Here is a 12,801-nt window from a genome sequence, read left to right on the forward strand (position 1 = left end):
GCCAATCCATGAGTCGGGCCTGCAACACTTCTAGAATTGCCCCATGAAACTTAAGTTTGTGTAGCGGGTGGCAGGGACAGAAAGTGACTTTCCACCTGCCTTTCATATTGGTATGGATGGTGGCTTTGGAAGATGATGGGAGGTGATTTGAATAGGTGAGCAGCAATAACCCTTTCTGTCTGTACTGTGGTTTCTCTTTATAATCCCAGGGTGTGACGATTGTGGGCAGTATCATGATTCAGAGTGTCCTGACCTGGGCCCAGTGGTGACTGTGCATGATTCCTTTGTACAGAGCAGAGCAAGGTAAATGCATTTTAAGAACTACTTATGAAAACTTGATTAACTAGCAGTCACTAAAAAGCTGTTTCCTACTGACCTTCTTGTGCTTGTTTTGTGAAATGGGTCCATAGTTTTATGACCTTTGATACCACAAGTGAATGAACATTGCCCTTTTGCTTGCTTAAGGAGGAAGGTTTGTAACCTAAACCTCAATTTTAAAGAGGTCACTATTCTCCTGAAATAATGTATGTAGCTCTGCTTAATAAAACACTTCACATTGTTTGTGTTTCATGTTTTATTGAGGAGGTAAGTTACATTACACATTGTGTGCTCTTCAGTGTCACAATGCTTTTTGTTCAATTTCAGTTGCAAAGTAATATTACTGTTCATGTAAATCCTGTTGTAATATGGATACACTGTCAGTAGTAGGCCATACAAAATGCATCTTTTATTTCAGTCAAATGAAATGTCCATTTAACCATTAGCACTTTTCAACCCTAGGTCATCCCTCCCCTCGAATCTGGAGATCAAATTCCTGGATGATGGAATGGAAGGTGTATTTGCTGTGACTCAGCTCATTAAGCGCACTCAGTTTGGGCCTTTTGAATCTAAAAAAGTCTCCAAGCAAGAGATGGAGGTGCCTTTCCCACTGAAGGTATGTTTTGATTTGTTTTGAGCTTCCCCTAAAGTCATGTAGCTAGCACTAGATCTGCCCTATGTAAGTTACATGCGAAAACCATTAATGTGTGTAATATGTTATTTTGGGCTGGCCCCTGATATTGCCCAGAGTCAGGCGTGATTTCTAAATGTAATTTAGGCTGTTTGGATATCTCATCACTGCAGGGTCAGAAACAGATTATGCTTTTTTTCTCCAACACTCTACATAAACAAGGTCACTTGGAGAGAGGCTCCTTACTCAACTGTAAATTGTGTGGAAAGGCAGAGTGTAAAACCTGTGGCAGAGCAATGAGCTTCACCAGTTCTATTTCAGCAGCAGGAAAGAGATGACTTGTCAAATCATAAGGGCATCCGAAGCCAGATATATTCTATAATCGTTTGTGACCCCCTTCCTGTTTGACTGTAGTCTCATTGTTACTACTGAGGAGATGCATACAGGCAAGGAAGATTAACTTAAAGCATTTGCAAAAGAGAAAAGGGACAACCTTACATAGATAATTATTTTTATACATATATGTATTCTTTGTATATGTTTCTATATTTATATCTTTGTGTGTGTGTGTGTATTTATATACATACACACATGCATGCAAATTCTGATTTAAGCATTTTAAGTAAATCATATTGCTTTGTAGTGGAAGCTTTGTGGAAAAATTGTGGGTGTAAAGATGCAGTGTCTGTTTATTTTGTTCTGCCTCCAGACACATTCAACCGCTGTAGTGGTGGGCACAAGGGGTAGGGCCAAGACAAATAGAAGTGATGCGCGGGCCCCATCTGAGTTTCCATGATTCCTTCTTCTAGCGACGTCAATGCCTGAACCTTTTGAAAGAAGGCTATCTAAATACAAAGGGTAATTGATTACCCATGTGTGGGGCTCCTGCTGCCTCCAAAGCTAGCCAGCCTCTACAGCACCAGCATGACCCTTCCACATCTCTTCTTTGTGGTTGGGTGGCTGGTGTGAGAGTACAGAGGAGGAGGAAGAGAAACTGCATTGACAGTCCTGAATAGCCAGAACAATCTGGCCTTTCTCATTACGTTGGAGGGCTCTTCGCTTTTAGAAGTCTGCAGAAGGGCTGTTTAAAAGGGGATACAGTGGGGAACAGAAGTCCTAGCATATCTTGAAATAACTGTTATTCCTTTCCCATTCATCTTTCTGGCCTGGCTTATTTTAACCACCCTGTGGTCTCTACATTCTTGTGAGTCTGCTAGAGGTAATCCACAATTTTACCTGGTGTTCAACAGACCGTATGGTCCACTTATGTAGGAAGGCAATCAGAGTGTATTGTCACTAGTAGTCTGTGGGTGCTCCTGTCCTGTTGCATCAGACAGTGGGCCAGCTGGTGACAACAGTCGCAGGGGCACATGCCTTTTAACCTCTACACCCCCAGACGGAAGAGGGTGTACAGCCATTGTGATGAAAATTCAAATGATTTGCCTTCTAAATGTATTTCTGTCTTCTGTAATTAAACCTGCTCTATTTCCCATGTTGGGTTGTATTGTACTGAGAGTAGCTTAGCAACCTATGATCAGGGTCAATGTGGATTTAATCCTATGTGCAAATAGCCTTGACTGGGGCCAGACTACTCTACTCCTGGTCTGTAGAAAAGACCAGGACAAAGCAAGACACACACTTTCTCCTGATTGGAAGAAGATTTTAAAGAAATGTGTATGTTACTTTTGTTAGTTGAAGCATCCTACAGGTGCATATAGTAGTATGAGTGCTGGCCACATTGACCTATTAGTTAGTTTATCTTCTCAAACCCTAGAAGGAGACTCTGCCTACATGTGCACAGAGAGATGTTTTATCAGGGCCAAGCCCTTCTTCCTACCCTGGGGTTGTGTTCTAGGTTCTCTGCATGATATTTGGAAAGAAGTTAATTAACCCAGTGATGTGCAAGAAGAAGACATTTATGAAGTGAAGAAAGAGTATATTCCAGCTAATTGTAGCCTTCCCACAAGACGCCTCCAGAGATTGTGCAAACCAGGAACCATAAAGACCTTCCAGACCATTTGGCCTTTAAAAGCAAACTATGACATAAGAAGTTGCGAAGTGGTATAAGCACTTCCCATGACTGCAGATTGGTTTAGCATCTGTAACTCGACGGCTACAGTGTTGTAGATGTTGCGAGTCCATAACTTTTTATTTTTATTTATTTATTTATTTATTTTTTTAAACCGTTTATTACAAAATTCAAAAAATATACACAGATGGGCCTACAACCTTCAGGCCGGCCGCTAGCAGACAGAAGGAGCATATGGTACAAAAAATAGCGCGCATGCTGCGGCAAAGGGAAATGCACAGGAGTTAGCAGCGTTGATAGCCACACCATCCGGACCCCATATAACGGTTTCTTTTTGATATAAATAACAACAAAAAACAAATCCACAAGGCAACCCACAATCGGAAACAGCAACATGTGCTCCCCTAGAAGGGGGACCCTACCAATCCATAGGAGTATCAAGGGGGGGAAAAGGTCAGGACAGGGACTAGGTGGACTCAGTGCCCGGTACCGGGGCGATAAACCGGCTAAGGGGACGGGGCCGGAGACGGATCGGGCAATAACGGCGGGGTACAGATTCCCCCGCGGTAGGCGTTCCAGGGGCCCCATACTTTCACCCATGTCCCAGGCTTACCTCTCGCAACATACACCACCTTTTCCCGAAACATGCACCAGTCCATGTTGTCCTTCCAGGCCGAGACGGTCGGCGACCTCTGGGAACCCCACAGTTGGGCAATGTCGCGTTTGGCCACCATATATCCCAGAGTCACCCACCACGTCTGTGGCGCCGAGTAGTCGGTTTGTTCCCACACATTCAGAAGGCATCTCCTCGCTTCAGGCGGCAGCGACACACGCGTAACCACCCGCAGGACCTCATGCACACCACGCCAGAATCGCTCCACCTCCGGGCAGTCCCACAAAATATGAAGAAAGGTCCCCAAAGAACCACACCCACGCTTACACAGCCCGTCCACAGCATAGCCCATACGCAATAGCCTTGGCCCCGTGACGTAGACCCTATGGAGTATCTTGAGCTGGACGAAGCGAAGGCGGGCCGGTATGGCCACCTCTTTCGGGGAGGCCACCGCAGAGACCCAGTCCTCGTCGTCCAGCTCCAATCCATCGGCAACCCATGCCTCACGAAGGCTAGTTAGCAATCCCGCGCGGTCATTAATAAGTTTTTTATAGATTAGTGAAATCGTGCTTTCCGGTACATGTCCATCTAGCACTCTGTCCTCCAGAGGGGAATACTCCGGGATGGAGGCAACATCCGGGAAGACGGAGCCTAGCGCATGACGGATCTGCATATACCGAAAGTACTCCCTGTCCTGCAACTGGAATTCCGTCTGCAGCATCTCGAACGTTTTGAATCCCCCCCCCCTAGTCCAGAGATCACCCACCCTGCTGATGCCTATCATGTCCCACCTCTCGAAGCCCTTCGAAGTCCACAGGGTGCCCAACTGCTCAGCTGCGTATAGTGGCGACGCCCGGGTCAAACGATCTTTCCACCCCATCGCTACATTAGCCGCGTGCCACACTCGTACCATGACACGCGTGGGGCCCGTCAGACGTGCGTCGAGCGAGCTGGAGTAAAGCGCACGGTTATAATCACCACCCGGCAGTAACATCTTATCCATTTCAAAGGCCGGGTTTAGAGCGGGCCCGTACATGCCGTGATTAATCGCAGCCAGCTGGGAGGCCCAATAATACCGTTTGATATCCGGGAGGGCAATCCCCCCGTCATACCACGGGAGCGTCAGCTTCGCCAGGGCGATACGCGGTCTCCCCTCCCAGAACAGGCGGCGCTGCAAACTCTCCACTTCGCAGAAATAGTGCGCCGGGACGACGTCCATTGTGTTCTGCAGAGCGTACAGGAAACGCGGCAGCGACCTCATCTTAAACAATGCCGCCCGGCCAAGCGCGGAGAGCGGCAAGCGCCTCCAATGTGCGACATCCTCCTTCAGGCGCTGGAGGGGGGGAAGCAAGTTCTGACTATATCGGGCCTCCGCATCCAGGGTAATGAAGACACCCAGGTACCGAAATCCCCGCGGGGCGATCTGGATAGGACAGCCCCGCGGAAGGATAGGATCCTCCCCAGAGAGAACATAGACGCACGATTTAGCCCAGTTGATGACAAGGCCGGAGTTAAGACCAAATGAATGCAATACATCAACCAGTACTATCAATGACTTACGTGGGGAAGCCAGGTATAGGAGAATATCGTCAGCGTATAGAGATACGCGGTCCTCATACTCGGGGGTCCAGCGGAGACCACGAATAGAAGGTTCCCACCGCAGCCACTCCGCCAGGGGCTCCAAGGCGAGCGCGAAAAGGAGCGGCGATAACGGGCAGCCCTGCCGCGCGCCTCTGCCCAGCTCGAACGGAGCCGATACTCTACCGTTCACGACCACCTGTGCCAGCGGGCCAGAGTACAACAATTTAACCCAACTGATAAACCCAGGTCCATAGCTTTTTAAATCCATCCCCAAAGGAACTTTGTGTTGTATCAACACTGTTCCAGGGTGTCTTCTATGACACGTACAGCCTCCTGTTGAGGGATTTTCTTGTATAGTTACTGCAGGCCTATGGTTTCTAGGAGACTTTAACTGGTGTTGAAATCCACATCTTCAATGGTAGCGTTTTAACAAGGTAAGCCCATACCTTTTAACTACTCCTCAGCAAAGAGATTGGAAGTCGTTGACAATTCTTATGCATCTCTTCAGTTATTTCTTTATTTTTATTCTGTTATTTAAACAGCTTAATATACTGAAAAGATGCAAAAGAGACTTTCTCCCACAAGTACTAAGCATTAGTAATATGAAGATCTATTTTAAAAGCTTAAGCTCTTTAGGTGAATATGAAGGCCTTGAACAAGTGAAAAGACTGTAGTGAAATACAAAAGTCATTTATTACTGGGAAGACGAGAAGCATTCTTTAGTTTCTATTCAAATTGGATCTACTCCAATTGATCATGCTTTGATAACTGTCTGGGAATTATTGCAAAGGCAGTTTTTTGACAAATTACATTTTGACAGTCAAGGTATGTGCTTAACGCTGTGAAAGTGACATAGACTTGGCATTCAAAAATATTGAAAAAAATAACATACAATAAAATAGGGAAATTAAAATCCAGCACAGATTTCCTAAAGTTTCAGCTAGCCAAGGAAATAGTTTAAAAAAGTATATATGACTGTGCACCCTACCCAACTGCCCTTCCTGCTGCCTTCTTCAAATATGGGTTTGCTTGTTGAACAGTCTTTCACCTCTCTCTTCTTACACTGTTTGCCAACAAAGGTTCCATATGATTCTTAGCACGGTTCAATTTTACAGCAATTATATTAAAAGAAGAACTGACATCGGATCTAGGCAGTTCCAGATTTATCACCCTATTAATTGTTGAGGCAAAAATGTTGTTGATTTGGCCACTGCTTCTAAGTTAATTAAGTTCCCTTAGCCTGGCTGGCTTTCTGTCAGCCACCAGCATGTCTAATAATATCCTGGCTCTTTCCATCCTGCATGAAAAAGCTGTAAGAGTACAGCTCTTTTTATACATGATTTGTTGACTTTAAAGCGCAATTGATTGACTAGATAGAAACCATTTATGACAAAAACTAGACGAATGAAGTATACATGTTGCTACATGCCATTCAGATGCTCTGCTTAAGCATCTGAGTTAAGGTCACGCTAGTTACAAACAATGAAGTCTCAAAGATTTACATGAATGTAGGCCTCAAGCAAGGGTGTGTACTTGCCCCTTTGCCTTATAACTTGAGTGTATATATCTCACTTTAGTCGCAAACTTGAAATTATGAACTCTCACCCTCCCAAAATTAGTATTCAGCATATAACCTCTTTGCAGAATGGCGCTGACATAGTTCTCTTAAATGACACTGCAGTGAGCTTCCAAAGACTAATAACATTTCTACAGTCTTTGCCAAATCGTTCATATGATTGTTACTCTAAAAACAAAACAAAAAAAAGCCTTAATTTTTGGCAGGAAACTCCACAAGCCTAGCACCTACACTTAGGCAAAACTTCAGTTGACATAGCAACTAACTATAAATATCCAGGCTTTTGGTTTGATGGAAGAGGCAGTTGTTTTCAACATTTTTCCTGACTAAAACCATAAGCAAATGTACTACTATTTGCACTCAGCTGTTAGCAAGGTCAATTTAAAATTCTGTTTAAGCTTCCACGTGGCACATACTAGAATCTCAAACTTAAGACTGCCCAAAAATTCGGTTTGAAATATTACATTTGGGAAGAGGTCGATAAAGACACTTGTTGAAAGGGAGGCTCCCTGAGTCAGTACTTCAACTCCACCTCAGTGTCTCTAGAAGGTAGCCTTGAAAACCACTGTTCTCATTTACGACATTTAAGTCCATGACAAAGCCACAAAACCAATCTCTTTCCAGAAAGGTAAAACAGCATTTGGGAAATGAGGACAAACTTGGAAGGTTATTTATTTCCTCAAACGGGCACACCACAAATGCAAATTTAATTACACTGCAAACACAAAGTAAGTACATTTTTATTGTTTGGTCAATTAAAACCTTAACTAAAACACAAATTAATGTAGTTGAAGTTTGGGCTTCATCCAATTGTAGATTATTTTCCAAACTAAGCCCCACCCCAAGTATAAGAAGCTGAACACTCTGCGACTACAAATGAGAAACTTTTACTCACATATTATGACCTGCCTAGTTCTTAACAGAGAGCACAGGAAATGATTTTCAGGCCAGTTTAACCAATTCATTATTAGTAGATGTTGCCAAGCCATCCTATCCTGCCTTAAAGGACTAACATCAACATTTATGAACACTGTAGCAGCACTACCACAACACTCAGACAATTAACAGTTCATGCTTCCTGTGAATAACATTTTTTATGTTTTTCTTTGCCCCCTGTAATTAACAAAAAGTAATTTTTCTATTTTTATTAATTGGTCCGTGCAGGCACTGTAGTACATAGAATCAATTGTGACTTACTTATATGAATTCTGAACATACACAGTAAATCTAGATCTGAGTCTCTTTGAGATTAGAGGTGTTTATAGATTGTCAAATTGAATTGTTTCTAAATATTCTTGATTTTTATATATATATATATATATATATATTGATTACCTTGTACGGATTTTAATTACTGTACATATAAAATATGTGTGGATGTTATTATACAGGGCTTGGCTTTACCGTATTTTCTTGCTATACAGAATTTTTATTTGCTTTTCCATTATTTCAGAGGACCAAACTTGTGCTTGTTGAATTGCTAGTGATGAGTTTCATAGATATTCTTCACTGTTAATGGGGGACGTTTTGGTGGGAAATCTGCCTACTTCATGTAATTTTGCTAATTTTTGTTGACCTCCTTCTTGTAAATGAACAATCTAAATGAGTTGATAACATATTTAGGTTTGTCTAGTGCCAAATCTGTCTTTTACATGCACTGTGGAAGAATGTTGTACAAATTCAGGCTATCTTCAAGGTTTGGATTAGAGTTGTGAAACAAAATATTGGTTTGTCCTGAATTATTTGCCAAAATGTTACCACAAATGTTTGTGGCTTTTTAAAATATCTTTCAAGGCTGCTTCCCAGAATTGGCTCATGGGGTTTAAGTAGGAGTTGCAAAATATTATTAGATCTTTTCATTCCAGAATTTAGGCTTATTTAAATCTTGTGAAGCGATTTCACTATCCGTTATGCTTATTTGGCTTATTATATCACTCCTATGCCTCATCACAGCTGTTTTATGTAGATTTGGTCAACAGTTTATATAACCAAGAACTTTGCAATTCTTATGTTAATTGAGAATACAACAAGTATTAAGTTTGAATTCGTCACTGACCTCAGACTCTCGCTGTATTGGGCTGGACTGCCTTGGCTGGGTTGTTGATAAATATTCCCTGCTTTTTGCCAGGTTTTTTTTATTTTTATTTTTTTATTGCTATATACGAGAGATTGTGGGTATATATTAGGCCCTTATTGATGATGTTAGTGCAGGCCCAGTAGGCTGTGGGTGTTAATATCGGACAAGTAAAATTCCTGGAGTTGAGTGCTCGGTTTGGCAGCACGAACCCGTATGTTTTGGACAGGGTGGGCGATAGTTTGGGGGGGAGGGAAGTTTCATCACCGCCGAGCTGGGAAGCGGGGGAGGGGGTTGGGAAATGCATATTGGGACTGCGGGATGGGGGGGGGAAGGTGTTTGTTTCTGTGTTTTGGTTTGGGCGTTGTTGTTGTGCCGGCATGGATTGTATTTTCGAATTCAGATGTCACTCGCAGTAGACACAGGGTTGGCCACACTCTTATTGACCATGACATTTAATGCTACAGGAAATTCCATACGTGTACTCCCCTCTGGCTGGCTCCTCCCCGGAGTATCTCATGTTTCTAACCCCGACCGATGGGTACCTTGAGTAGACCAACTTACTTTGCTCTCATGGAATGTGAATGGGTTGGGCGACAGAATAAAGAGAGGGGTGGTTCTCCAATTCCTGAAACAACACTTACTGGACGTCGTGTTTTTGCAGGAGACCCACTTGTTGGGCAACGGTTGTAAGGCCCTGTCACAATGGGGTTTTCAAATGGTGGCTCATTCCTCTTTTGGTTCAGGCTCCCGAGGGGTGGGCACCCTTGTTCGTAAATCCTTCCCCTTAACGATTAACTCGGTCCGCGAGGACCCGCTGGGTAGAATCATTGCCCAGTCTGAAACTTGGGAGGGAGCCATCCTCAATTTGGTCTCTGTCTACATTCCTCCGGGCCTCCATACACAAGCCTTTATTGACCTCGGCGACCTTCTCCTGGGTCTTGCCGATGGGCGGTTACTGATTGGTGGGGATTTTAACTCTATCGTCTCGGACTGCTTGGATCGCTGGCCCCAGAAAGACCTACCAATCTCACGAAAATGTATCCATAGCTTCCTGAGTGCATTGGGTCTGGCGGATGTCTGGAGGTGCCTACATTCAGAGGAACTCCAATACACACATCTATTGGGTCCCCATGACACCCTGTCACGCACGGATTACGTGCTTACCCCTACTCAACATCTTCATATCGTCAAGGAAATACGGCATTTGGCCCGGGGCATATCTGATCACTCCCCCATATTGTGCAGAATAGAGGTAGGGGAGCCCTCGGTCGGCCGCGTGGCACCGATCAACACGTGGTATTTCACGACCCACCCCCATTAGGGATAAAGTTCTGACTGAAACAGAACTGTATTTCCAAGAGAACCTGGGGTCCGTCAGCTCTTCAGTCTCGCTCTGGGAGGCTTATAAGACTGTTGTTCGCTGGGGGGTCCTGGGGCAAATTGCAGGGCAACGCAAGGAAAAGGCGTCCGCCATGACTCGTATCGAGGGCGAGGTCCTGAAGTTGGACCGCACAGTCAGATCGCCCGACTCGGAAGAAGTGCGTCAACAGCTTTGCGTTAAAACTAAGTAGCTCCTGGACCTAGCCACGGATGCGGCTAAGGCGCAGTATCGGGCTACCCTTAGCAGGATTTACGATGTTGGCGACAAGGCAGGCAAATTGTTGGCCTGGCTAGATCGGAGGGACGGGGCACGGCGCGTAGTGGCTGAAATTGCTCCCGATTCACATTCCCGAATCGCAGCTCCACGCGACATAGCGGATGCATTTGGTAACTATTACCACACCCTGTACTCTTCCAGCACGACCCACTCGGAGGATGAGGCTTCCATCTTACTTGATATACGCATGCCGGTGATCACAGAGGAGGAGAGTCTTGACTTAGACCAAGACATTACAGTGACCGAAGTGGAGAAGGCCATCCATGATCTGCGGGGGGGGGTGGAAGCGTCGCGCCCTAACGGGATCCCCATAGAACTGTTTAAGCCAACAGTGGGCGTGACCGCCCCTTTTCTCACCGCCATTTTCAAGGAAAGTAAAACGCTAGGAATCCTTCCTCAAGATCTTAGGCTAGACAATATTATTGTCATCCACAAAGCGGGTAAACCCGCCGATCGGTGCTCCTCATATAGACCCATTTCGCTCCTTAACTGCGAGGCTAAGATCCTCGCTAAAGTCCTCGCCACTTGCTTGCTATCTGTTCTTCCCAATTTGATTCACCCGGATCAATCCGGGTTTATGCCCGCAAGAAATAAGTCTCTTAATCTTCGTAGACTGTATGCGTGCTGTGTAGAGCAGATACGATCAGGGAGGATACAGTTGTGGCATCCCTGGACGCTGCTTCGGCCTTTGACACCATAGAATGGCCTTACATGTTCGTAGTGCTACGCAAGCTAGGATTTGGTCTTGAATTTATTAACTGGGTGTGCCTATTGTATACTCGAGCGTTGGCGCAGGTGATCGTTAATAATCGGAGGTCCCCTGTCTTCTCTCTCGGTCGGGGCTTTGGCCTTGAAACCTCTCGCAGCTTGGATCCGCCAGGATCCCGTCATCCGAGGCCTCAAATGGGCCTGTGGCTGGGAGGACCGTATATCACTGTATGCAGATGATATCCTGCTCTATCTTGCTTCACCCGCAAGGTCCCTTAATGTGGTGATGGATATTTTCCATAGCTTTGTCAGGTTATCTGGATATAGGATCAACTGGTCAAAATCAGTCCTCTACGTCCTCAGTTGGCGGAGACCTCGACTTCCCTGGGGGTGCCAGTTGACAGAGGCCGTTGATGGCTTTAAATATCTGGGGATCTGGGTTTCCAAGGACCTGACGTGATTATATGACACTAACCGCCGGCCACCACTGGAACGCCTCCAATCTGACGTTCTACACTGGAATTCGCTCCACCCTGACCCTCCTTGGACGAGCTGCCCTAATCAAGATGATGTCCCTCCCCCGTCTTCTATATGCGTTACAAAAGACACCCCTTCCGGTCGCGGCATCCTATTTTAAAGAGTTGGAGGGCGCAGTGCAAGACTTGCTGTGGGAGGGTAAGCCACCCCGCATAGCCACTCACAAGCTCACTCTGGGATGGTATGATGGTGGCATCGGACTCTCAGACATGAAAAGATACTATTGGGCTTCGCAGCTCGCTGCCATTAACCAATGCACATATAGGCGACATGATACAAAATCTCAGGGGAAAGTCTTGACCGGCCCGACAAAACACGCTGTGCACATATGGAAAGAAGCCGCTAAAAGTCTGGGGTGGGAAGGTAGGCTTACCCAGGCCACGCCGCTTTGGTGCTGTGACCAGCTGGGTTGGCTGTCGCGCTCCTTGGGGTTCGACAAATGGGCTACCATCTGTATCTCCAGAATTTGAGACCTCTGGAGATCCGGGAACGTTATTTTGTTTTCTCAATTAAGTCACAAATACGAAAGGGCCAGGTCCGAGCAGTTTCGGTACTTTCAAATTCGGCACGCACTATCGTCGGCTCTCCCCCAGGGGTACGGTCCTCCCTGAGTCCTCCCCTCTAGAGGACAGGATTCCTGCCGGAGAAGGCCATCTCTCTCATTTATGAGAAGCTTATTAACAACATGGCCGATCCCTTAACACGCCTCGGAGCCAAATGGGACCACGACGTTGCCGGCTTGGAGGATGAGGAGTGGCGCGCCTCGGTGGCTTCCCCCGTGAAGTGGCAATCTCCTCCAGACTCCGACTAGTCCAGCTGAAAATCCTCCACAGGACGTATCTGTTTGGACCTTCATTGGTTCATATGGGATACGCCCCAGACGATGGGTGTCCGTGGCGGTGTGGCCAAGAGGGCACACACTTTGGGAATGCGATATAATTCAGAGATTCTGGGAGGGGGTGGTATCCGTGATGGAGGAAGTGATGGGGCAGCAGGTACAGTTCAATATAAAATTGATTTTGTTGAATATATGGGACCCCACTGACCTTGCGGCTAGAGAGAGGACATGGGTCA

The 12,801-nt window shown here is 45.7% G+C and overlaps 1 protein-coding gene across 4 annotated transcripts in view; it reads left to right on the forward strand.

The window, feature by feature from the left end:
- The window catches only part of PRDM15 (PR/SET domain 15), a 439,353-nt gene that overhangs the window by 45,174 nt on the left and 381,378 nt on the right, over positions 1 to 12,801 (forward strand). For all 4 annotated transcript variants that reach the window (XM_085621221.1, XM_085621224.1, XM_085621222.1 and 1 more), the window contains exons 4-5: positions 210 to 303; positions 781 to 934. In XM_085621221.1, coding sequence (XP_085477347.1) covers positions 210 to 303; positions 781 to 934 — 248 coding nt within the window. The remainder of the gene's footprint in view (positions 1 to 209; positions 304 to 780; positions 935 to 12,801) is intronic.

This window comes from Triturus cristatus, chromosome 8 (genome assembly GCF_964204655.1).
Source record: "Triturus cristatus chromosome 8, aTriCri1.1, whole genome shotgun sequence".
Classification (NCBI taxonomy): Eukaryota; Metazoa; Chordata; class Amphibia; order Caudata; family Salamandridae; genus Triturus; species Triturus cristatus.